Source organism: Heliangelus exortis, chromosome 3, assembly GCF_036169615.1.
Source record: "Heliangelus exortis chromosome 3, bHelExo1.hap1, whole genome shotgun sequence".
NCBI lineage: Eukaryota > Metazoa > Chordata > Aves > Apodiformes > Trochilidae > Heliangelus > Heliangelus exortis.
In genome coordinates, this window is record NC_092424.1 from 50,099,777 (window position 1) to 50,127,605 (window position 27,829).

At 38.9% G+C, this 27,829-nt stretch overlaps 1 protein-coding gene across 1 annotated transcript in view; it reads left to right on the top strand.

The window, feature by feature from the left end:
* The window catches only part of UST (uronyl 2-sulfotransferase), a 158,036-nt gene that overhangs the window by 58,733 nt on the left and 71,474 nt on the right, over positions 1-27,829 (top strand). The window contains exons 2-4 of the mRNA XM_071740535.1: positions 4,383-4,426; positions 16,839-16,994; positions 24,830-24,909. Coding sequence (XP_071596636.1) covers positions 4,383-4,426; positions 16,839-16,994; positions 24,830-24,909 — 280 coding nt within the window. The remainder of the gene's footprint in view (positions 1-4,382; positions 4,427-16,838; positions 16,995-24,829; positions 24,910-27,829) is intronic.

A 27,829-nucleotide genomic window follows, 5' to 3' on the forward strand; every position in this document is an offset into this window, starting at 1 on the left:
GCAATAGTTCATAGGTTGGCATTACCGTGGTATTTCTCCATTTTTGTAGTAGTTACAATGCTGAATTTTTCTTTTGTTTTTAGATACAGCCTAGTCTGGTATGTATTTTCTGCCAGGTGACCCTACATGTGCAAGCTGCATCCTGTCTTAAGTTCATAAAATTTTTCAATATCCAACTCAGGAGTCCTGTTTAGTAATCCTTTAATGGCCTACTCTTGCGTTAAAAAGTCATCTTCTTGGAGGTTTTCTGCAGAAATATTCTGGCCTCAGTGAACATTTTCAAGATATTTCTGTGTTCATTAAGTTTCCTTTAGTGTGACTTGTATTTTGCAAGCAGAATGGAAAACCCCAATTCTATTATAGGACGATCAGTGAATTTGTGCAGGGCTTCTTGTGGGTAAGGAACTAGCTGTGGGACCCCAGAGTCCCAGTGCCCACTCCACTCCATTGCAGATGGATTTGTCGAGTTATTTTAGTGTGTTTTTACTCAGGGTATGATATGAATCAGACAGCAAAAGGTTTCACTTTTATTACTGAAAACAAATCCTTGTTTTAAGCATGAACCCAAAAGAATTCAGACTATTGGATTGATGTGGCATGTTGTGGATGCTAAGATGGGTGCTGGTTCATACACCTAAGGAGCAGAAATCGGAGATCAGGGGAAGGGAACTATCTCAGCACGTGGTGTTTGGTGCAGCATAAGGGAGTGGGAAATGTCTGCAGCTTTCATTCCTTGGTTCTTTGTAAGCTATTCTGATGTGGTTTCAAATCAGTACTCTTTATTTCATGTCTGTCTAGCTATTAGTTTCTGTCCCCTTAGCTGCTTCTGGATTTGAGCAAGCAACTGCCATGAAAAAGACCTTTATAAAATCGGTCAAAATTACTCCAGTAGAAGTTAATTCTGACAGAGGCCATTACTGATGTCCCTCCACCCACACCAGCAAGGATCACTGTTACATGAACCCCTGTAACAAGCACTGCCCCTGACCTCCACCCATCCTGGCACAGGTCTCGCCTGTAACCAAAATAAAGCAAAGAAGTGGAATTCAGCCCTTTGTTACCACAAAAAAAAAAAAAAAAAAAAAAAAAAAAAAAAAAAAAAAAAAAAATAGAACCCCTGAGAGAGCTCTCATGAAGATGAGACTGAATCCTTTTCAAACTAATCTGGGAGAAGGGCCTTCCACAAAAGCTCAAGTAGCAAATTCTTCAAAAGTAGCCCTTCCTTCATCACAAGAGGAGGAATCAGAGCAGGAGAGAACCACTTGATCCTTTTCTCTGAAGGACTTGTGGAGCCTCAGAAAGACTTCAGCCAACACAAAGGCGAAACATTTATCACCTGGTTGATTTAGTGCTGGGATAGTGGGGCCAACACCACTGTATGAAGTAACAGAGAAACCAGACAGCTGGGAAGCTTTATCAGAGATTGCAGAATTGATGAGGTGATTGGGAGGAAATTAAACACTCTCAGGCTCTGAAGATGGCTCCTGGCAGCTGTGAAGAGAAGACAGCCCTTTGAAGATGATATCAAATGTTGCCTGATCAAGTGGACTACCATCAGGTATCAAATACCTGAGATCTGTCTGTGAGAGGCGATTCCTGGTAACTGGTGAGTGAATGTTGATCCTGATGCCGTGCCCTTCCCCCAGCCCTGGTTAAAGAAGTTGATGCAGAGTGCTCACATCTTCTGTCAACAAATGTCAAAGCCTGAATGAAGGTTTATCCTGCTCCTCCCAAACCAGGACAGCAGATGCAGTAGTACTGGAATGTGCAGTAAAAACAAACAAACAAAACCAAACCCCAAACCTCAAACACACAAACAAAACCAAACCCATAATGGGAGCAGAAATCCACCCTCTTAAGATGCCTGTTCTAGGGCAGGAGTATTTTGATTCAATTTTGGTCATCATAAAATTGCAAAGAAAGGAAAATGCAATCATGCATGCTAAGAACATCAGTTACTGATGCAGAAGGGTAAAGCTGGTTAGGTTACTGACTCCTTAATTTTAAAATTCCTGACTATCTCAGAAAGGCTTCTGTGATATAGGTCTCAGACACTCTATGCTGCTCTCTAAGGCACTGTACAAACTGTGACTGTAATGATCTGTTTTCTCAAGTGTTTTTTTTCTCTATAGCAAAACAGGTGATTGCTAAAGATATAGTTTATATATATGTAGTTAATTTATTATTATTATTATTTTGGTAAGTTTAAACTGCCTATGTTTTGGGGAACAAGAAATACATAACTAATAATGGATCTTTAATACCAATTATAAAACTCAAATTTTGCTACTGTTTAACAAATAAGGAGTTCTTATGTAATGTTTATGGCATTTCTAATGTGTTAACTTGTTTAAACAACAAAAATAGTTTCCAGCAAACATATGTTTTAGCATGGATCTAACTGAAACAATTTTTCTGACACAATGAGAAAACCATAAAAGTTATTTGTATCAGTAACAATGGCAGGCATTGGGCTTGTTTAATTACAAATAGGAGAAAGTTGCTGTGAACTAATTAGTAACAGCCTGATCCTACTGGGACATTAAATCCTGAATGTGTATGGAAGGAGAGGCACTAACAGAGTTTACCTTGTCCCCCTCACAGGTGTAACTCTGGGTTTTCCTGGAATCTTCAAGTCTGTCTCACTGTGTATGGAGTAGCTACTTAATTGGAAAGCCATACACAACACTGTTGGCAGTCTGGGAACTGAATTAATTCCCTGGCAATTAGAATCATATCAGAAAAATGTATAAAAGAAATTATCCTGAATATAGGGAATTAGTCGTATTACCTAGGAAATATAGGGAATTAGCCTATGGCATTAAATTAACTGACTTGTTCAAAGGATTGGTACTTGTATAAATAGATTAAATTTTGGTATGCTTCAAATGATGATTCATGATTTCAGATGACCATTGAAAAATTATTGTTCAAGCTTTTGTAGTGTGAACAGTTGCAAGATCAAAGTACATACATCTGCAACAGAACAAGTTTGGAGCTTTGGTAACTACCTTTAGATGAGTCAGAAGGCTTTTCATAACTTCATAACCTATGCTAAAATAGTGTAGAAAAATTGGAAAGCAAAATCTTCTTCCGAGTAATGCTGACTTTTTATTGTAAATCCTACTCACACAGGACTTCTCCTTCCTGCCTTCTAAATCCAGAAGTATCTTTGTTTCTTGTGACATTCCAAAAAAAAAACCCAACAAACAAACAAAAAAACAAACAACCAAAACCAGTGTGACACAATGTGTCCTTTTGGACAGCCTGACAAGAGAAGACCTCTTTAGTCCCAGATGATATTTTACTTATACCAGCCTGCATTGCCCCCAAAGGCAGCATCTGCTGACCATCCAACATGCCAGGAACAGAGATGCTAAGTAGTAGGACAAGCATTTTACAGTCCTCCTTTATGTGACATTTGGACCTCTAGTTGGCACTTACAAAAAGGATTCTTGTACTCCATAGTGATATAAGGCTAGAGGTAATTTTGATGACTTTGGTTATGAGGATGACTGAGAGGAGAGGTGTGTGTGGCCTGAGGGGAACTCAGACTTGCTGCAAGCTCCTGGTTAATCCTTTGTGAGGGTTTCAGGAAGGAGAGTTGCAGGGAAGACAGCCTATGTGTGTCTGTGTGTATTTTATATATTAAATTTATATGTATATATGCAATATATATATTTAATCATATTATTGTATATTAAATATTTTAAAATATTTAATATATTTTATATTTCGGTGTGTGTAAGTAATAGGTACAAAATCTGAAATAGTTGCCTTATTATAGCTGAGAAGGGAGCATATAAAAATATAAAGGTTTGGGTTTTTTTTTTCTGAAGCTTTTCATCTGATATAAAAGAGCATCTTGAAAGGGTAGGTGTACTTGTATCAGAATACAACTCCCATTCAGTCAGTACTGTTTGGGAATAAAAAGGTAGCTTGGATGTTGAGGAAAATCCATGTGAGAAGAGAGCTAAGTGTATACTTGTCAACTCCTATCAGACCAAAATCTGACGAAGGCCTTTGATACTTTATTATTTGTGAAATCTTTTTGAGGTTAACTGTGCTGACTTGCTTAAAATGTGTGAGGATGCAGATGACATTTTTTGTCATGCACATAATAGAATGCCTTGATTATTTAATTAAATCTGCTTTGGCCCATTTAGTTTTTGCTAAAATTACAATGTGCATCTAATCTTTCATATTATGTAGCAAAACAGTTTTGTTTTTCTCTTGTTAATAAAAAGGGGGATATTTATCTTCCTTGAACTATTTGACACCACTGAATTAGTGGGATAGAGAAACACTGGTTCAACTAATTGGCAAATTTTGAAGTTGCACTAGATCACTTTTGTTTATCTCCATCCTTCTTCTTTTTGTAGGAAATTCCACTTACTTGGATGACCACGGACCACCCCCTCAAAAGGTGAGCTGCTGTTATTTTTATTCTTGTTTTCTTCTTGTTGGTTTTTTTTTTTATTTTTGGTTTGTAACCACTGGTATTTTTACTTGTGAGCAAAGCAACTGCTGAGTTTACATCAACAGCACTTGACCTTTCCTACTTTTTCCACTCAGTCTTTTCAGGTATTTGTAAGTAGCTGGTTTAAATAACTGTGTGATTAAACTAATGGAATTTTTGTCATTAAGTCAAGGGGAGGCAGGATTTTAGTGATGTTTTCTCTGTCAGCAGATGTATGCAAGAGCAAGACCACCACAGTTGGAGTTCATGAGGCAAGTGAAGATGGACTTTTTTCTGGCAGTACTTTCTAGAACATGGGCTCTGCTGCAGGTGCAATGTTTTCAGACAGAGCACTTAACGAATGTGCTTAATAAGCCCTTCTATAGGGCAAAATTGTCACTTAACTTATAAAAAACTAGAGCAGGAAGAAGGTGGGAGTTGCTGTGATTATGTATTTAATAATAATTAGCCATAGACTAATATAGTCTTTGGGTTTATTTGGGTTTGGGTTTCTTTTATATTAATCTTTTCGAGTCACATTGTTTTAATGGAACATAAATGCTTTTGTAAGTCCTATTGGTATTTAAGAAGAAATTTAACCTTTTTTTAAAATTCCCCATAAAAAGGTGAGTCACTTTGATCACTTCCAGCCAAAAAGTGGAGTCTGCTAACGAAAGGGTCTTTTTTTCCTTAGCGCTGCAGGATTCCCACCAGTGACTTATGTGGGTGAGCTAGAACAGTTGCCTAAAAAGTTCAACTATCTTCTAGTTTAGTTTTCAGACAGATTATTTTGCTGATGTGGCATACCAGGCATGCCAATGCAGCAGGTGAGAGTGAGTAGTTGGAGATAAAGAACCACTATCTCTGATGATAGTCCTCACCCATCTCTATGCAAACTGTACATGAAATGACATTTTGAGCCACCAGGCCTTGGGTTTAAATGCTCAACCACACGTGTGCCTCAGTGTAGTGAAACAGCTGGCTTTTGATCAGCAGAAGGAGGGTACTGTGGAAAGCTTTCCAACTTGGCTTAGTGAAAGAAAGGTACAGTAATCTGGGTTTCTTCACCTCTTTCACTGCAAACTATATATCCGTGGGATCTGTAGTCTTCAGGTGATAGGTGGAAATTTTTTACACTCTCGAAGTTCAGATGGGTCGCTTAAAATGATGATGTGCATCTGATTTTCTTCCTCTCAACACAAATTACTCATTTTTTTTATACATGCATAATTACGAAAACAAATGGATGTAGATAGAAGTGACAAAATTAACTGTTAGGTTCATCATTACTAACTTAAATGGGCCAAGGAGGGAATCAAAAGCTAAACAGATTTTTTCACACCGAAAAATTGACTTAGTACCCTCTTGTGGTCTTGAACATTTTTTTTTTGTTGAGTGCCATCTGCTTTTCTTGCTCAGAAGTACAGCCAGATGCATGAAGTAAAACATTTTGTTCATCAGAATAATAAAGCAGTGCTTATTCTGGACCTGTATTTTTCACGAATTAAAATTTAGAAATGCCTAGCTAGATGTGGTTGTAAGGAAAAGTCTGTAGTCTAGCTCAAAATTTTTAACCTTGAAAACTTTATTCAGACTTTTGTCTTTTTACTTTAGGAATTTTGTGCTCACAGTTAATGGTGCTGTGGAAGGAAGCTGTACTCCAATGGGCAATAGAAGTTGGATGTATTTAGCTAACCCAGACACTTTCCTGTTTACATGATGAAAATTTCTGTTGCCTGTCTAAACATGTAATTTTGAGCTATGTTTGCACAGCTTCATCCAGCTGCAGCTCAGCTATCTGTATAAATGCCAGCTGATTAGGTACCTACATAATTGATTGATTGGTTGGTTGTGTATGTACTCTTTGATTTGCTCCTTACAGTCACTAAATTTTCTGAACTTCCTCTGTAATCATTCAGGCATTGTAACACGCTGCCCAGGGCAGGGGTGGAGTCACCATCCCTGGAGCTGTAGAGTCGTAGTACTTAGGGATATGGCTTAGTTGAGGACTTGTCAGTGTTAGGTTAATGGTTGGACTTCATCATCTTGAAGGTCTTTTACAACCAAGGTTATTCTGTGATTCTGTGATCCTCACTACTAAAAGCTTAGTGAACAGCTCAGGGGAATAACAGACTTGTATAAAGTACAGATACTTTGCTTTTTTAAGTACTCACCTGTGTTTAGAATCACTGATAAGAGTTGGATGCATTTTGATCATCTCTTGGACACGTGGGCAAACCTGCTTGGTTTTAGGTGGGTTTTTTTATTTTGTTTCTCATTCTTCTAATCAAAGCATGGGTGGAGATTGGTAAAAGGCAAATAATTCCTGGTATTTGCTTAGAGTCACGTTTTGCACAGATATGCTCTTGCTTTGTAAATTTCACACGTTATTGGCTAAGTGCAATTATTTACCCTCCCACTGCTTCAGCTCTGAATTTTGTGCTCTGCCTGTGTAGGTGAAAATAATTGCAATTATGTTTCAGGTAGTCTCTGTTTATATGATTATATAACTGTCTACATTTAAGCTGATAATTGATAGAGAAAAATAGTCTCAGTTTAGGGTCTCCTGTGTAGATAGATAGATAGATAAATAATAAATGACTAGACTAGACTAAGCTAGAAAGATAGTTAATTAGTTATTTAGTTCTGGACCCCACAGTAGAAGAAGGACATTGAGTTGATGGAGCATGTCCAGAGAAGAGCAGCCAAGCTGGTGAATGGTCTGGAGAACAAGTCCTGTGAGGAGAGGTTGAGGGAACTGGGATTGTTTAGTTCAGAGAAGAGGAGGCTGAGGGGACAGCTCTCTACAACTACCTGAAAGGAGGTTGTAGCAAGGTGGGTGTTGGCCTCTTCTCTCACGTGTAAAACCATAGGACTAGAGCAAACAGCCTGAAGTTGCACCTGGGGAGGTTTAGACTAGATATTAGAAAGAATTGTCAGGTAGGGGAATGGGCTGTCTAGGGAGGTGGTGAAATCACCATCCCTAGAAATATTTAAAACCTGTGTGGATGTGGAACATCAGGACATGCCGTAGTGGTCATGGTGGTTGTCATGAGTTAGTGCAGGGGTGTTTTGAAAGCAGAAGGGCCACAGGGGTGCCTCCTGTGAGAAGCTGCTGGAAGCTCCCCCAGTTCCAGTTCTGGCCCCACCTCTGCCCAAGGCTAAGCAGATATGGGAAACTTGGGCCTCTGCAAGCAACGTATTCAAGACAGGGAAAACAAAACTGCAAAAAAATAATTTGCAGTCAGTTGTCACTGTGTGACAATTCTGTGACTGTATTTCTGCTAAGGTGGATAAATATACTTTTCACCATTCTTTGAGTTCTTACCTAGTATTTATGTGATAAATGTTCATATTTTCCTCATGGATCAAGAGCATGGGAAACGATAGAATTGGCCTGTGATATGTATGTACTGTAGCCAGTCCTTGTCACCCTCTCTTGTCAAGTAGATTTTTAAAATTTTATTTCAATTAAAATCTTAGTAAAGGTTGATTTTAGCATTGCCCCCATTGCATTGAATTTTTATGTTCATCAGCTTTCTGTCTTCCAGTTCTTTTGGTAACAGGACCAAGATAACAGCCAAGAGCTTAATTTTTTATTTTTTAATTTTGACTTACTTATTTTAGTGGCTAATTCCTGTTTCGTTTGAACTTGAACTTGTGTTTTAGTTCTTGTCATTGTAAGAACATGGTTTTACCCCTTCAGCACTCTATAGTTTTAAGTGATTCATTTGTTAGGTAAAGTGCTGGATTTAAAAAAACAAAACCCAAAACCAACCAAACCAAAAAAGAAAAAATTAAAAACAAAACAAAACAAAAACAAAACAAGCAAGACTTGTTTCCTTTATAGTAGTGTTTGGGTTTTCTAAGAGAGATTAAATCCTCTGTTTAGTTGTTCTAAAACAAATGGTGGAAAGTCTTTGATGCAATCTATCCAGGGCAGGGTGGGAGGAGATTTCAGTGATTAAAAAAGCAGTGATCCTGCTTATAAAATGAAGAGTTGTTTAGGAGATGATTGTGCAGTGAGAAAGGTTTCAGTTAGCAAAAGTTGTCAGAATTCAGAAATACTGAAATAGAGTAAGTAACTTCCTGTGTTTACCAGGTTCAATACCTGACTGATAAAACCAGAATATTAAAAGAGAATTCAGTGTCTTAATCACAAAGACCATCCTTATAGTTTGAATTACCGTTTCACTGTATAACTGAGCTTTTGAGCCCAGTACAGTTAATAAAATAGTGCCATTTTTTAAAATGTAAAATATTTCTCCACTTGTTTCATTTTATTAAAGGCAGTGTAAAATAAATGAAGAATACTGGGTATAGTTATTTTATATTCTCTTTAAATTGTGTTCTCCTTCCTAATAAATTACCATAATTCAGGGGAAGAAAAACTTGATTTTTTCAGATTTCTCCATTTTCTATCATTTGCAATAGATTGGAATCCTGCTGGAGCTACAGGTGGTGAAAATAATATAGCACAGCAGTATTATAGAGATATTGACAAAAGCTGGAATTGAATTTGCACTAGTAAGTGTGAATTGTGTCATAAAAATATTTCAGTGGTTCTGGAGTACTAATTTCTATTTGGTTGGTTCATATTAATTTCTGGATCAAGAATTTCCAGGAAAAGAAATTATTATATTCTGTTATTTACCAAAATAGAGAAGGTGATTACTTATTTTTTAATACTTCTTCATTTTATAGTATATCAGAAAGGTGCTGATATGGGGAGGCTGGCTGACAGTAAAGGGACAGTACAAAGAGACTTGGAAAATTATGGCCTTTGGGTAGTTTTAGATTACACTGGGATTTCTGCTGTGCTCTGGCTCTGCTGGAAGAATTGACTGGGAGCACGTTGTTCATCCCGTAAGTACTTCTTGGTGTTGTTGCTCCTTTCAGGTGATGACACGTTGTCACCAACTAGGTTTGAGCCTGTTACCTGCAGGAGCTGGGATGGCAACTCAGCCCCTTTGAATTCTTCTGAGCATGCAAAGCGAGAGCCCCTCAGAGCCAGCCCATCAGTAAGGAGTATGTGGATTACAGTCCAGCAGAACTGGCCTGTTTTACAAATTAAAATCCATTTACAGCTATAATCAATCTTGATTTCATAGTGCAATTGACTTATAAAGTGCCTGCTCAAAGTACACTGGAAAAGGCAAGCATGCTGGAGACATTAAAATGAAATGTGCAACTGCTGAGAGGGGCATAAAGTAAAGGGCAGGAGGGCAAACTGAAGCACAGATGACAGATCCCTGGCAACGGTGAAACCACGAGCTCTTGCACTAGCTGCAGCACGGTAGGTGGTGAGCCACAATAGGTACGAAAGGGTTAAACCTTAATGTGAAAAAAGACAAGTGCATACACAGGAATAAAACCTCTCACCACATTCAATTATCATTGGCTCCCAGGGCGAATTTGTGAATATTGCATTGGAAGGATAGAAACTAGTTTAAGGTAGTTGTTGCTTGAGGGAACACCAGTGCTGTGATGTATTACAAAGTTTTAAAACCAGGCTTAGCTTCTTAGTATCTCTCATTTTGTAAGTAGCCAATACAAACATGTGGGCTGGATGTGATAGTTTTTTCTACTTAAACAGAAAATAACTATGCCCACGTATGCTGAGCACATCACAGAGTGTACAAAACCCTGGGCTCAGGAGGAATAACAGCATTTTTATAATTTACAGTTCCAAGATATCTGTAATCTGATGCTGCTCTAAAGTCTGGCTTGCACGGTTTTTGCAGCTTAAGGATTTTTTGATATTACATGGACAACCTTCAAGTGGAAAGCTGAGTAATTAAAGTGACACCAGAAGTCTTTACCTGAATACGTTCTAGTTTCCTCAATGAATACCAGTGTCAGTGAAGCATATTCTTTCATCATGTGTCTCCTTTATCTTGCTATGAAATGGGTGCATACTGAAAAGCAGCTTCCACATTGTGAGGAACTTTAGAAGTGATGAAAGCACTGCTTTTCACAAGAAAATCAATGATGGTCTTCCTGTTCTTTTTGTGTTTTAATCTGCATACACTTTTTTCAAGAAGAAAAAGAGTGGTGGCTTTTTATGTTCTGCATCCCTTTCTGTGCCAACAGCTTTCAATAGGAGCCCCCCCTGAGAACCCTTTCCCACTACCAAAACCAGCACCCCATCAAACCAGAACAACATATCTGAAATAAACCTGGTTCTGCTCTCTCATTTGTAGAGGTTTTGTTTACCTGTCAGCTACTGTTGTAGGAAGGAAAATCCAGGTGTACTGTATGAAAAACCCAAAATTAAATCTCTTGACAGGAGGCAGCCAACTTAGAAAATTTGACCTTTTCTTTGTAATATTTTCAGGTTGCAATTGATGTTATCTTAGTTTAGATTTGGTCTTTGTATAGCCATAGGTAATAGGACCTGATCTGAGACTTAACAGGCAGATTTCACTATGCTTCGGACTGAGTTCCTTTTAGATTTTTACGGGTGCAGTACTTCTTCAGGGATGAATTATTGGAAGTTTACATATTGGATATACAGATCTCTTTCATCAGACATGTCAAGAATCATTAACTTTGTCTGACACTTCATAGTTATACTTTCCTTTTGTCTCAGTTTGAGGGCTATGTCTGCAACCAGTCTCCTGTGGCTGCTTGTGCTCCATGCTTATGTTTTTAATTTATTTTGCTGCTTACAGATGTAGAATCATTAGAGAATGCATTTTAACTCATTCCTCTATATATGCCAGCTGCCAAACAGATGAAATGCATTGTTTGGGGCAGTGGAAGGAAGTCATCCTTTTTCAATTAGATTAGTTGCTTAATGAAACTGCAACAGAAGAGTCTCACATTTCTTCTTCTGCCCTATTTTCGGTGCTCCACTTAAGCTATGTGGGTTTCAAACAAACAAAACTATATGGCTTTACAAACAAACAAACTTCATCTATTGCCTTTCTTGTGGTTTCCAATGAATTTTTGGTGACCCACAGAGAAGATCAGACTGTCTGGTCTGCTTTAGAGTTGGAAACTTCCAAAAGCTTATCTCTGTCAAGTGTCACTATGGACCTTGACATGACTGGATCTGTGTGGTTTAGCTAGAGAAGGATGAGGCTAACTAGTAATTTATGCTGTTTTCTCTATTTTCATTATTCAGACTTGTTTTATACTGACTTTTTTGTAACTCTTTGTGTTACCAATTCTTTATTGTAATTGCTTTAAAAGAGAGTGAGAATAAGTTGGTATTTGTTTGGAATGAGATTTTGTACAGAAATTCCTGAAGTTAGGTTTGGAATTTATCTCTTAGTGGCTTTAGAGCTTGTCTTTAAATAGGCCATGACAGACTTGTGACAAACTTTAATTTAAAAAGAAGTCATCTGATAAATCTAAGAAGATATCAAAGTTGAAGACTGAATTATCTGATCTCTCTTTATGAAACACACAACGGGTAGGAATGGGTATTCTCTGGATATGGTAGAAGATGAGCTAAAAATGAAATGCATGGTGAATAACAAAATCCTGAAATTAGTTGGTATGCCAGCTTGTGTAAGAACTTCTGCAGGCAACACACAAAGAAGTACCTTCTGACATCCTATATGCAGTCTTTTGGAGTGCTGGAGGATGGGGATAGATTCTAGAGAGAAAGGTGTAGAGAGAACCACAAGTCCTCAGGTGTTGCCGATAATGAACTGGGAGCATAGGCCCAGCTGTGCCCAATAATTAGGGCCTGCCCCAGCCGGAAATGGGCAGGGCTGAAGGGCAAAATAAAAGGCATGCTCCCAGAAGCAGAGGAAGATGGCTGAGGAGAGGGATGGCAAGAGAGCTCTGAAGAAGAGCCGAGTCCCCAAGAGAAAGGCTTGCCGCAACAGAAAGGGACTGCTAATAGAGCTTGGGTTTGCAGGTGTCAAACAAGCATCTTCATGAGCCAAATGGGCCATAGCTTTGACCCAGTAACCCATTTTTTAAATGCTTATAATTCAGTCTCAGGTAGACAGGAAAAGAAATGGAGAGGTTGCAGTGGCAAAATGTGATGCTCTATAGAGATATGTGATGTCAGCAAAGGTGTCATTGCTCTCATTACCTTCCCAGGTTTGTCTGTGTTGTTTTATCTCGTTCTCATGAATATGGAGGATGATCAGGCTACAGGTTATTCTGCTCAGAAAGGAGAAGCCAGCTCAGGCACCCATTTCTGGCCTCTGTCATCAGTAGGGAGAGGGGTTGGTCACTTGCAGAAATTGTGGAGATATTAGATTTCTGTCTGGGAACATGTCTTTCTGGTGTGGGCTATCTGCCTGGGCAAATCATCCAAAGGACTGTGGAATTGTTGGCAAAATTATACAGGACTTGGCTTGGAAAAAATCAAATAATTTAGGCTTTGGGTGGATACCTAAATTGTTTGCACTGCAAGCAATTATCTTGTCTAAGTTTTCTAGTGGTGCGAAAGATTACCTGGAAACAAAACCACCATTGAAAATGGAAACCCAGGTTTTTGTCAAGATAGCTGAGAAACAGCTCCCCTCCTGAAACTGGCAAGCATGCCTGCAGAGCTTCTTCACAGATGTCCATAGTGCAAATTCACTTTGGGGTAAAGTTGCTTTCTCTTCTCAATTTCATCCCCGATGCTTCTTGACATCTTTAACTGTGGAACACAAGTACAAAAACTCCATTTGAACTGACTAGTAAATTGTTGTATAATTTTCCAAACCCTTAGAGAGAGCTGTTGTAATTATACTGTGGGTTTTACTTTTTTATAGCTTTAAATACTAATTCATCTAACTCCAAAGTGAATTACATGTTTGAATTGTTTATATTACCTCTGGGCTTTGATGCAGTGCTCAATAAAGTCACTATGTAATTATTTTGAAGTTGTGGCTATTGTTACATGAGTATTATGTTGCCAGAACATCACCTCGTTAGTTACTCTGCATGATACATATTCTTATTGCCAAATAAAATGTAATCTAATTAGCATTTTGTAAACCTCCAATTGCTGTTATCTATCTTGTTTCTTGTAATTTAATAGGAATCTTCTTTTCAAGTGCCTCCTCTGCCACTATTTCTTCTATTGTCTGAGCCTTGCTGTTACGTGTATTGTGAAAGGGGTAGAAAAACTTTCCAAAAAAGTTTCCAATTTCTGCTGTATTTTTAGATTTGCCTGATACAAACTCAGGTTTCTGGAAGACGCTTTCCTTTTCCTATGAAATTATTTAGACACTAAAATGCAGAAAGTAGATTTACAGTGTCCTACGGGAACTGGTCACATTAAGCAAATACCTGCTTGTATGCCAAAAGCCTGGGTACTGCATGGTTTTCTTTGTGTACTGGGCCCACCCCCTGGTGCATTTAGGTGTGTAAGTGAAATGGTGATGTGAACAGGCAAAACATGGGCAGAGTTTCAGCTGTTCATCCTTAAAGCTAACCACGTTCAACAGTGCAGCAAGTGAAGACTTGATTGCAATTAATGATTGTTCTTCTGAAGCAAGCTGTGAGCTTTAGCAGTTATCTTGTATCTTGTCCCATTTTACCTAAGTGCATTCAGATGTTTACTGAATCAAGGCATTGATATATTGGCCTCCTTTAAGCTAAACAGTTGTCTGAAAATAATAGCCCTTTATTTCAGTTTTCTCTATCTGCAGTGAGGTTTTGTGTGTGGTTTCATTTTGGGGTTGCCATGGGTATTGTCAGTGTGCAGAACAGATTCATGCTATGTAGGAAGGTGTGTTTCAGAAACAAAGGTGAGACCTGGCCAAACTTAGTAGCTGACATTTTTTTCGGTTGATAAAGTTGTTTGCACTTACAATAGGGACTTTTGTAAAGCAGGCCTGATTTAATTTTACTTCATTTTAAAATAATGGTATTAATAAGATTTGCCTGAGGGTACTGGCTAGTCAAGTCAGGGATTTAATGACAGCTTAAATGTTATCTGGGTAAAGCAAAATTCCTCTTGAAATGAGTGAAATGCCAACAAAGAAAAAAAATTGTACTACAATATATTGCAAAGTGCAACTCTGCTATGAAAATCAAAGCAGTTAATAACTATGAAGTATTTTTAAATGGTTCTGTAGCCCTACAAAACCCCATCACTTATCCTGTATCCAAGATGCTAAGCTAATGCATCCTGTATGAGCTCTTGCTCCTCCACTGGCACTTGTCAAACTGCTTCACATTTCTCTTGAAGACTTCCACATACTTGAACAGCAAAGCGTGCCAGAAGCGTATGGCTGAGCAGAGAGAAACTCTTTTTGCACACATTGCAGTGGTGTTGTGTGAATAGTGCTGCAGGGCCATGGCAAATACTAATACTGGGTTCTGTCATAGAAGAAATTAATCAAAAAGGAGACAATCCTGAGTATATCCAGAAAGAAAAAGTCTCATGATGGTGTTCCCTGGTGTTATGATCAACATAATAAAATGTGTTCGCTTGTTAATCTTTCAGACCTGATTAACAGTTGTTTTGGAGAAGGCTAGCTGTAGTGTCACATAGAGATGTTAAATTCATCACCTTTGGAGTTCTCTAATCATTGGAGCTGGGATTTTGCTTTTCATAGGAAGCAAGGCTTCGGAAGGAAAGATTGATAAGGAATAAAGGGATAGGTTTCTTATAGAAAACTTTATAAAAACGTTACAAAATAGTTAGACTTGGTGTGTTATGTGGGTTTTATATAAACCTAGGGAAGCCTGTGCTTGATTGCTGAATCAGCAGATGTGATGTCCTGGAACTTGGAAAAATTAACCAAGGCTATTATCACCAAATAGCTACCATTTCCCTAGGTGATATGGAGAAACAGCTTCCATGTTTTGTTTCTGTTGCAGTGAAGCATATCCTAAACTTTGCAACCAGTGTCAATAGTAATGTTATTTTGGTCATGAAGTGTAACACTGATAGCAGGGAGCCAGTGTGTTCCCTTTATATGTAAAGGAATCCAGATTTTTCCTACTATTGCATTTTTTTTTCCGGGGGGGGGGGGGGGGGGGGGGTGTTGTTTGTTCGGTTGGTTTTTTGTTGTTTGTTTTTGTTTTTTTTTTAATTCTGGTTTGCAGCCCTCTTTGAAAGTAATCTGAAGGGTTGCCTGAGGAGGAACCATTTTTCTTCCCTGATGAAGATCTATTAGCTGTTCAAATATTGTGAGAAGTACCAGAAGCCCTCATGTCTCATCTGACTGCTTTCATGTTAGAAATCCTTCCGCTGGGAGAATGTGATTGCATCGACAGCAAAAGTAACTATAGGTTGAGACACACCATCACTTTGGCACATGAGCTACTCCTTGTGCTGAACACATGTTGCCTGCGACAAAGCTGCAGGCCCAGTGCCGGGAAACTTTCAGTGTCCGTTGTCAGAACAGAAAAATGAGCTTTCCGTAAAGGAGTGCCAAATACGCACCACTGCGGATGAAACTGGGAGCTCCTGACTATGTTAGCTGATTCAAAAGGCTTGAAAACAGATTCCTCTCCACGTGTATTATTAGATGCTGCTGCTATATGCTATACAGTATATATTCAGCCGGTCTAATAGGGTGACTTAAGAATGCATCTTACTGGAAGGACAGCCCATGGACATTGTCCTGGAGCAAGGCATCCAGTGTACTTTGAGACAGTGAATGACTTCTTGCTTGTTCTGGTTTCCCAGGGAGGAGAGCATGGTGCAAGAGTTATCATGGACTGGAGATAGTTCTGAGGGGGCAGGTTGGATGTGACAACTCTGTTTTGAGGTTCAGCCAACATCACAGCTACAGATGTGATCAGACTGTGCCAATTGGCCTCCAGGCCACCTGTGGCCTCTGGTGGTGTTTATTCCACAAGTGCATAGGTAGCCAGTTGCATGATATGTTCTCTGAATCTCTTTGGAAGATTCATGTTTATATTTGAAATTGAAACAGTTGATTAATTGTAGCTCTGTACAACTAGTGGTTGTTGGGTGTTTTTTTTTTCTTTTTAAGCTGAAGTTTTGCAATTCAAACATTCCTCTTGCATTATGTCAACTTCACTTTGAGTTGCCAAAGTGTAGTGCAAATTCACTCCTCCTTGTTCTTTGTGTGGGAGGTGATCAGCTAAAGCTGACTGTTTGCACTGAGATTACAAGCAGCAAGCTTAAGCCCATCATAATTTTCACTAGAAGGCATCAGCAGTGGCTTGGTATTTCTGGAGTAGCTAAAAATCTGCACTGTTATATTAAACAGTATTATGAGGGAGAAAGCTCAGCTTGTCACCTCCTGAGCCATGTGTTTCTATTCTAAAGGGGTTTTAGCTTGCTGGTGGAAGTGAGTACTTCTGACCTGAGGGTAGGGTCTTAGAAATTTTCCTGTAGGTATCTGTTGGTTTACAGTCACAACATGCTAGGATTCAGAGGTACACAGAAACAAAAATACCAGTCCACTGACTCACTTTTTTTTTTTCAATCCTTATTTAGGTACTTCCTTTCCCCAGCCAGGTGGTCTACAACAGAGTTGGAAAGTGTGGGAGTCGAACTGTGGTTTTGCTTTTGAGAATTTTGTCAGAGAAACATGGATTCAACCTGGTTACATCTGACATCCATAACAAAACAAGACTGACTAAAAATGAACAGGTAAGTTACTTCTGCTCACCTCAGATCATGTTTTCTTACTGTGTTTGGGAAACAAAGGTATATGCTAGCAGAAATCAAATTGAAAAGGTACACTGCTACTCTGACCTGAGTAATCAGCCAGATTTCATCATCCTCATGAGAGGCTTCAGTTAATAGAAGAAATGGATAATAGAGCCAAAAGCAACACGATGTGGAAGCTAACCAAAAACACTAATTTCCAGTGAGGCAGCTCTTGAATTTCGTCAGCAGTTAGTGCAGCAGAGTCAAGAAGGGTTAGTACGAGTGAGGTTAGATGCTAACAGCTCCTAGGACCCATATTAATGTATCTGCAGGGCACAGCCATTTATCATAACACACAGTCCAGCAGCCAACAGGGCCTGGTTGGTTTTTTTCCTTCCTTTTTAAATTCTCTCCTGGTAATGACTTTCTTAAAAAAGTTATTATTTCCCATGGCCATGCAAACTCATGTTTCTATAATCTGACATGCCCTTGATTCTGTCTCAGCCTCTTGCTCATCAGCCTTTCTCATGTTATTACACAGCCCTTACAAAAGCAAATAAAAAATATCACACGTAACATTTTACCCAGATGCTCCTTTTTTACTTCCCTGTAAAGATGTAGAGAGCATTATTTTTGCAGCTTTGTTTCCACAAAAGATTGAATTATTTCAATTCTCTTTTATTTAGGGTAACCATATGCTCTCTGTATTGCCACCATCAGTAGGTTTTGATGCAAGTAGTCCAAAAAACCTCAGACTCCAAAGTGTACAGATGTAGTCTGATACCGTATCCACAACTGCTGCACTTGTTGCCCACAGCTGCTATTTTGATCTGCTGATCAGGTCAATGCTACAGTAACTCCTGTGACACTCACAGGAATAGCAGCTTGCAAACCACAAAAGGATGTATGCAATGATCAAAATAGGGACGTGGGCCTGCCAGTGGCATTGTGCTGTGATCGGGGGCGATTTATTTGTAGCCTGTTTACAAGCATTAAGTTTGTTATTTTAGTTACAGCAGTTCATTCCAAATGGAAATCTGGGAGCAGGTGTTGCTCCTTCAGGTCCCACCTTCCTCCTTTACAAGGTGGCCATCAGGCTCCCAATAGTAGCCAGCTCACCAGCACAGCACTCAGGTTCAGCTGCAGGCCAGCTGGCCAAGGTTGCCACACCAGCCCAAAGGCTTCTGTGCATGGCTGCATGGAGAGCCCCAGTAAAAGGCTGTGGGGGAGGGCAGTGTACCCCACTACCTAATCTGTGCCCCGAGGAAGGGGCAGAGCCCTGGGCTGCAGGTACTGCAGTGTGTGTCCCTCGGTGTGTGTCCCACTGGCAGCCACACGGAGCCGGGAGAGTCCACACGATGCTCCCATCCCATGTGGGTCAAACTGGCCTGTGCTGTTCTGTGGCTATGACTGCTTTTGTCATTTGGGTTGTTTGGGTTTTGTTTAGACAATGGCCCCCATCCAGGGAGTGGAATCCTAAAACTTGAAAACCTTTCAGGTGTTTATAATTACCAGCTTTCACCCTCATCAGCTACTTTGCTTCAGTTCTGTTCTGCCTTTCTGTGGTAGGGAGATTGTCCTTTGTTAAACCTGATACAAGATTCCATCTCAAGGTCTTCTGTGCTTTAGTCCATCATCTTTAAGACTCCAAAGAATCCCAGACTTGGTTTTGATGCAACTAGTACACTGACAGAGGGAGAATAACTACATTACTTTTTGTACTCCAGAAACTGTTAGGCTATTAGACAGCAGAAGTGCTAGAACACAGATGGTATTGGGTGTATTCCTACAGAGCTGATGATTTACTTTATAGATTTCCCTACTTTAACTTGAGTCACTTTATTTTAATTTATGATTTATTTACTTAGCTACAATAGGTTTTTAATTTAGTGAGTACTTTTGCTGAAAAGTGCCTTTGGATCACCAGGAAACATGCCTGCAGACAGTAACTATTCTGTTGTTCAGGGTATTTTAAGTTGTCTTCTCATTATCAGCAGAATATGGGAAAAAATTTATTCTTCCACCTTTAATGTGGAGTACACAAAAGGAAGTTAAGAGTTTCGGGCCATAATGAATGGTCTCAGGTTTCAGAAACTGGAAGGAGAAAAACAAGAACTGGGGTCTTGGCTTCCAGCGTGAGCATGGGCTTCTTGCCTGTAATGATACATCTCTTTTCCTTCTGTCATCTATCTGTCCTGTGTTTGGTTAAAGCTTGATCCATACAAGACTTTTCTGTAAATATTTGGCTTATGCAGTCTGCTGTTGTTAAGTAAGTTAAGTACATAGGTGTTCTTAATGACTTCAGGGTCTGCACAAAACTGGAACCCATAATCTCCTTCCTTTTTCTGGTCACCTTCCTTCTAAGAAATTTTCTTGAGTTGTGTGTGTCTGCCAGCAATTAGAAGTGCCATTCAACATCTGTGGGCATAAGGGAGTGAATTCTGGAAACAGATTAATTAATCTGTGCCTTACAGTTTGCTAGAATATTAAAATTAAATACAGAAAATAAAGTCAATCTAATTGGGATGGCTTTTAAATGACATAAACTCTTGAAAAATGTGGTTTTTTTGCCTTCCCTGACTTCCTTCCCCATGCCTATTTTTTTGCATCTGAAGAACAAAAATGGAGTATGCTTATAGATATCCAAATACCAATCACACACAGGAGTGACTGATAGGTTATCCTCATACTGTGTCCTTCGACCACCCACTTTTATGGCTGTGCAGCCAGGTTTATACGTAATTCCAGTTTAACACACTAAAAATCCATGACTAATTTTTCTCAAATGCTTTTAAAGACAGAAAATTGGTCATAGCAGCTTGGGGAGCTAAAGAAATTCTTGAAACTATTCCAGGTTTTTGAGAGCTGAAAATTAGGATCTAGTCTCATTCCTGTGAGTTGTTTATGGAAATGAATGCTGAGATGAAAGTGATATACCAAATACCTGTAGATACTTGTGCCTCCTGAGCCCTGCATGCCTTCAGCAGAGTCTGAAAGCAGTAGAAGAAAAAACTCTCAAGAAAGATAGATACGGGGATTATTTTTGTATCCAACTTGTATCAGAGTTGGTGGAGACCATAGTGTTATCCAGCTGACATCACTTGGAAAATCCTTATTGACTCACTGTTTTCATACATTTTGACCTTGAATTCTCCAAGTGAAATACAGCAGCTTAAAAAAGTAGTAACATTTTGGCTGTAGTATAGGTGGGATTATTATCTGATTTCTTCTTTGTTCCCAGTAGAATTTACCTCTTCCAAATCCTGAACTAAATAGGACTGTGCTGAGCAGGCAGTGTAGGGGGGCTGGCCAGTTCCAGCAGAGGGAAGGAAGGTGTCCTCACTCCCAAGCCTGAGCTGACTTATTGTGCTGGATCAGTGCTGTGGCTGGAGCTAAACCATCCTCCATGTTTCTCCCCTCATGGGGAGGGCCCCATTCAGTGCCTTCCAAAATCATTTGACTGTGCCATCTGCTGGAGTGTTATTTACAATGCAGCAACAGCAGAGTACAAATACAAATTTCTTCAGTATGGCCAACTGAGATCCTACAGTGGTGTAGTGTAGGACACTGGACAAAGAAAAACCTTTTCCCTTGGGGTGTTGCATCTAGGTGTTCTTGCTCAGGTGGGCTTTAAGTTTCAAAAATAGCTTGTAGTTTATGGAATTGCCTCTGGGGATCTGGTCTACTTTAAAGTCACGGTTTAGAAGACAGTACTGAAAATTAATTTTGGAGAAAAATATGGAATAAAAGCTTAAGCAAGGGATCACAGTGGTAGAAAGATGTTATGCCAGGGAGCAAATCACCTGTTAAAATGAAGGATCTGCTCCTTGCAATTAGCTGATGTTTGAGAGAGAAGGATGGAAAGACAGAAAATATAAGCTTACCACACCACAGAGATCTTTGCAACTGCTTGCTGTGTTTTAGCATCTCTGCAGTCTCTTTCCATGTGGTGTGCTTGCTCCCCTGTCCTCAGGCAGCACTGTGCACCCAATGCTTTTGGTTTCCTTTTGACCAGCAGTGGAGCTGATGGGGCTGGGTCATGCTGTGAGCTCTGCTGCTGGGTGCCAGCACCTGCATCCCCCCAGATGCTCTTTATTTCCCACCATTTCCCTCTCCATGGATCCTTGTTTAGCAGCATTAAGGCTCTGGTGCAATTTAGTTAATTTCAAAAGTAAATTTCTGTCTTTTTCAGCAGGGTTTCACTGAAACAACCTGACTCCTATAGGAGAGCACAGGGCAAAAGTGAGGATGAGGAATGGCTCTTTATGGGCCCTTACCCTAGCAGATGTGTGCTCCTTTCAGGCTTCCTTCAGATATTTTTACAGCTTCTCTCTCTCCAAACATGGATGTGTTCTTTTTCATCTCTCCCTTAACTATGTTTGCCAGGGTAGTTTATCTTCTGCTGCTTGTGCCTTTCTATCTCTTTACAAACTTAGGTTGGTTTAAGACCATCTCCTAGATCATGTGTGCTTGTGTGTATCTCTCCTTGATCACTCATGCCATCCAGAGGAACTTGCTTTCCTCAGCTCTCATTTTCTGCTCACTCTTCCTCTCTGTCCTCTATAGTAACCATAGTATTAAAAAAAAAGCACCGAACAGCAACCAAACACTAAATAAATAAATAAATAAATAAATAGCACTAGAGACTTTACTCTTCTGGGTGACTTTGGAAGATATTTTTTTTTTGTTATCTTTTTTTCTTTAACATCATCTTAAAAGAAGGGGCAGCTGACTAGTTATTCCTGAGCTTGTATGTTTGGCTTGTTAAATTGAAGTCAGTTCAGCACAGTGGGATTAGAGAGGGAGTATCTCATGGGAAATATGGCCACAGACTTCATGTGGCCATGAGCCATTGCAGTTATTTATTTTTCCCTCCTGACATCTGTGTGTTGTTTCAGTTGAGCCTTAGTTACCCTTTTGGCAGTGTTTTTAAAAGAAGGTTTTTTACTTGTTTGTTCATATGCATATCGTGGCTTTATCCACATCTGCTTGCAAGTCCAGCGATCATTAAGTGTCTAAATATGAAGGTACTTTAAGTCAAAACAAAATTTTGTGTCTGCTTTGGAGTGAGCTGTTATCATAGTTCAGAAGAATGAGTTTGGTAGCAAGAGATTTAAAAAAAAAGCCAGGAGCCAGATGTTGTCCTGCTCTCTGTACATCTTTCCAGGCTCCCTTTGCTCCTGAGGCAGAAGTGTCTGTGCTAGTCTGGCAGCAGGTTAACACGAGCCTCATGCTGACATCAAGTGAAGTGCAATGGGGATGGTGATGTAAATGTGAATCTGCCTGGTACTAACAAATTGGTACCAGCCCCAGGCTGAGCTGAGGGGCCAGTTAGGCTTGTGTGGTACCCTGTGACACTCACATATACCCACACACGTGTTAATTAGCTGTATTATGCTAAAGTTGCCTGTCTTTTTAAAAAGTCAGTGGCATTACTTTGTGTGGGTAGACGATGTTTACAGCTCCGTATTTATATTCTAATGATGCTTTTTCATTTATTCCAAGGTGGAATTACAGTGGTAACTGCAGTGGCATGAATAGACTTTTAAGCCAGTACCAGTAACTTCCTTCTGCCATCTTCCTTCACTTGAGCAGATAGAGTAACACTTTCATACAGTTCTGAGAACTTCACTTCTGTACCTTGTCTGGGTAAAATTAAAAAAATAAGTCGATCGAGCCATCTGATACTCAGCATCTAGAGTAGTCTCCCCTTTTTTTTTCATTCTGCAAGGTGAATGAATATAATTTTTTGGCAGAGAGTATTACCAGTCCTAAGGAAACTTTTGCTTTTTTAGTTTACTAGAAAACCCTCTGTCTTTTCAGAGTATTAACAAGTAATATTCAATCACTTGGTGCCAATTACTGCAAAGTTTCCTGTGATTTTTAATCTGGGCAAGCTCTCCTCTTCAGGTTTATTAATTTCTCTCATAGCATTGATATTGTACTGAAGGAGCTGTGTGAAAACGTGTTTGCACTTGAACCAAACAGTTCAGATATGACTTATTAAAGCAGGAAGGCTATTCCCTTTCTGCCTGTTTTTTTCTTTTTCTAAAATTACATCTTCACTCTGTGTTCTTCTTGTTTCTCTTTTTCCTCCATATTGTCTTTATATTGGGGATTTTTTATTCTCTATGTTCCATTGCCTTGGATTTACAACCTTTCTCAGACCTGATATAACCTGATACAATAATATGCCCTGAATACTTTTTCAGATCTAATATGCCCTGTTGTACAAGCTATATACCTAATAACCCTTATGTACTCCAACTAGCAGGAAAAAGCCAAGCCTGAGACTAAAATCATTTGCTTCAGTGCCCATTGTACCTGTACATAGATAAAATTGTTATAGGCAGAGGAAAAGTGGGCAAAAGCATATTAGTGTGTGCACATTTTTTTATTTGGTCCTAGAATATAAATGGCTATAGCTCGTAACAAAGGCAGAAAGTTACATGTCCTAGGAAAAAATGGAGAATGAAAGATGGATGAGAAGCAGGAAGATGTGACACATAGCTTAAAAGTTAGGGCAATATGCCAGTAAATGGCAATTGGGAAATAGAAGGAAAAACAATTGACTACTGCTGTCCCTTAAATGTAGTTTAGTCTTTGTAGTGGCATGGGCATCATTTTCTACCATGCTCTTCAGGCTTTTAGTGCAGTATCATCACATGATAGTCAGATTACCTTAGCCACATAACAGGTTGGAACCTATATTTTTCCTTATTTTGTCTATATCAGCTGTAGCATTCAAGTTTTCAGAAACAGGTTTTTTTATTTTTTTTAATAAATGTCTCCATAATGGTGTGTAAATTTAGGACATAAATTGATATGACTCAAACGAGAATGCTTGGCTCACCTCTTACCTCTTTTTTTTCCCCACCAGCTTATGAATTTCTGTTTCTTTCTGTATGACTTTCTACTACGCAGTCTGTAAAATCAATAAACCTATAATTTCAAATGCATTAATGTTCAGTGTCCCTGAAACAGCCTGCATTTGAGCATAGAACAGAACAGCTGAAAATAGATCTTAGGAAATTAATAGTAAGGAAGCAAATTTAACCAGAATGTCTCGACTCTCTGGAGTGATGCTCCACTAGACAATTTCAACTTACTTTAGATCATAGCTAGAGCTCAATTTACACAACGTAGATAGTCATATCCATGGTAAGAAATTTTCAGTATATGCTGTTTACATTATTCCACTTTAATGATCTGAAAATTTAAATCATTTATTTCTCAACAAAAATTTAAATAGTGTGAATGTGTCTGAACTAGAATTTAGCATCATCCTTATAAAAGTGCCCATCTAGTTTATACTCTTTATTTGCTGTAATAGTAAAAGGAATGGCAAGTGCTGATTCTGTATTTAAATAGACAAATCAATCAATGATCTGGAAACATTGGCAGTTTTTATTATTATATGAAAGTGGTCATTGGCTTAGCTCTCCCTTTCTATTTCAGCTTCAGACATTTTGGCATTTTGCTGAATAAAGCCAACATTTTTAAAGGCCACCTGCCACTTTCAAAGCTCTGGTGCAGGTTCAGGCAGGGTTTAGGTTTTTCTCTTAGTTTATGCCATTCCTTAAGCTGATACTCACTTTTGGAAGTACGTAAGCTCCATGATAGCAGGATAGTGTCTGCAGCTTAACCTTTCCTGCTTAGATATGAAATAGAAGTCGTGCTATCTTGCTGGCAGTGCTTGGGAGGGACAGCAGGGAAGGAGTTCCTGAGTAATTTGGACTTGAAAATTGTATCATCAAATATTGATAGAGAGTTATCTTTGTCTCAAAATGTGTGTTGACATAACATGGAAAATTTGATTTGTTAATTCTTTTTAGATGGAATTGATTAAAAACATAAGCACTGCTGAGCAGCCCTATTTATTCACTAGACATGTTCATTTCCTCAACTTCTCAAGGTAAGGCATTTTTTTCAGTTAAAAGTCTTTTCCATTGATTTCTATTAATTGTTATATACAGAACATTTTCTGCACTTTTTTCATATAAACAATATAATGTAATTTTCACCCCCTCCCTTCTGGCACTGGAAGTCACATTCTGCAGTTGGGGTGGGCTTTTTCCTGCACTTTCTTTGGTACAGAATGGTTATGTACAGTATGTTTGTGAAAAACTAGGATGCTATTGCATGCCTTTGTCTTTGAAATGATCTTGGTTTATAACATTTCCAGCCAACATGCATGAGATGGTAACTTGGATCTCTAAACTGTGTACTCATGTTTTAAAAAGTGGCAGCGCACCATTGTGAATGTTTCATCTCTGTATAGTCTGAAAATACTATCAACTTCATTAATTTTGTACCTGGAATGACTCTTCACCAATTTAACCAATTTAATTTTCCTCTTACAAAGCAGTCCCCATTGCACAGGACAGAAACTTTTATAACCATGCAAATGGATCATGCTCTGCAACACAGGAGTGCAGACTCTTTTGACAGCTATTTAGAAGTATGCACCAAGGCTCTAGAGCCATTTTATAGGACATTCTATTATAGCAGGGAATGTGAAGAAAACACATTTTGGATGAAACTTCTGAGAAATTTTTGGAAGGATTTTTGGATGTCAGCTAACATCTAGCCAGGACACAGAGGTTAAAGCTAACCACAGATTGTTATTGCTTAGGCTGTAAATTTAATTTGGAAAGTATACTAAGGAACCATGTTGTCTGTGCCACTAGGTTGGAATCCTTGCATTTAGGTTTAGAAGTCTGTAGAAGTGTGAATTTTCTGCAGATCTTTGCAAGAGTTTGTTTGACACCCCAGCGTTTTGTTTACTTGGTAATGGCAATGCCTGTCCTTTGAGTGCATGGCTTCAAGTGTGCATAGATGGTGTAGTAAGAAATTATAAAATTTGGGAGAGGATGTTTTGGTTTAGTTTCTTTAGAAAATAAAATATTTTGAGCGACTGGGAAGTCACTTCACCTGTAACTTAATTATGGGCATGGATTGGTTACATGAAAAGAGAGTTAAATAACATTTCTATCATCTGTATTCTTTATTCTGATTCCATGAGACTTCAATTTCTATTATATTATCTGTCAAGGATAAAACTCCTTAGGATAGGGCTTCACATTTTCAGTAAACAATCTCTCTGCCAAAATGCAAGATAAAACAAGTAGCCACACCTGGAGGCCAAAGGGATGTTTGTTGATTAAACTGTGCTTCCAGAGATCATATGCAACATGAGAACATGTACATGAGTAAAAGAGAAACATTGTTAACTCTTGCTACCTCCAAGGTTCCCTTTTCTATTCATATGGTATGTCCTTGCCACACAGGTAACATGTTTCTTTTGTAGTGTATCCATGAAATGAAATTGCTCCACTTATTTCTTCCAATGCAAATTTGTGAAAATATATAGAAATTATAAAGGCTTTATAAAAGTATTTGCTGCTTCCTTTCTGGCTGTTCCTTATAAACTCCAAAACCATATTTTTCATTTTAGTGAGAGGATGTTTGGTTTAACTAGTAGCTGTTGAGTGGTAAATAGACTGATGAATGTTTAAACATAGGCATAATTGAAGTTCATCAACATTGCTTATTATTGGTTAAGCATTTCCTTGTGTTTTCTAATAAATTAAACGCTTTTGAGAGAGCTAGGTTTTAGTTTATTGGCAATGTTACACCCAATGGTGAAGTAGTATGCTCACTGTTTCTCTGTTCCTCAATTCTAAGGTGATGTTTTGAAAACTTAATTTGAAGCTGGAGAGGGGAGTACTGATTTTACAGAAATTTCAAGAATATGATTTAAATGCACATTTTAAATATTACAGTATTATTAAAGCATTTTAGTTTTGCTTGACAGTTTTGAAACTATTCCTTTATGGACCCAGTATAGTGAGTAGCTGAGCTCAAATTGTATATCATACAGTAGTTCCCATTTGACCCAGCTTTTCTGCCAGCTGAACATAAAAACTGTGCAATATCTCAGGAGCTAAAAGAGTGAGGGTCAAAGTATCAATGTGAGGTTTTCTGGCTGACAGCTGCCTCAGACAGCATCTTGCCTTGAGCAGCCAGGGGGAGGGTTGCAGAACGGATGCACAGGGAGAAGTACGACACAACTCCCGACTGCAGGCTTAGGGCACCTTCAGATCTGTGAAAGGTTCAAAGTTCAGCTTGAAGACTGAAGAACCTTGGTATGAAACCCTTGATCCTGCCCAAGAGAATGGGGCAGGCTTTCTACCTGCCATTGTAGAAGAGCTGTACCTGGAAATCATTAATTTTTGCAGGGGTAGCCATGCTGGGCAAACTTGCTTTCCTTGTATGGCATTTTACACCTTTGAAACTAAGCTTTTGTTTGCAGGAATGCAATAAGTAGGAAATGCTATATTCTCCTTCCTTCTCTGTTCATCAAGCTGGCAGGCAGGTGGGAGATAGAAGGCTTTTGGTACGTTTGAAGGTTGCTATTGAGACAAAGGGAGTCTCTTCCACTCTCCTTGTACTTCTCTGCTTGAGTGTTTTCAAAATCTGTAGGGATAGCATTAAGCTTTTCAGAGCATATCACCAAGGTACTAGAGAAGCAGAGAAAATGTAAGCAGAGTCTGCTTTGCTGTTGCTTATTGGTGCTTTTTGGCTCCCCAGACGGTAGTAAGAAAAGTAAACTTCCATTTTGTTAAATATCACTGATGTGATGTTTACAGCAATGACAAATCTCTTGGTTTTCTCCCCTTTGCACCTTGCACCTGCTTATAAGGCTGTCAGCACTTAAAGCTTTCTGATTATTCAGAAAAAATGGCACTCAGCTGGAAAAAAAAAAGGGATTGTATCTTCTTTCCAGAAAAAATCTCTAGTGGAAGTGAGCTAAGCCCTCAGTTGTGAATTGG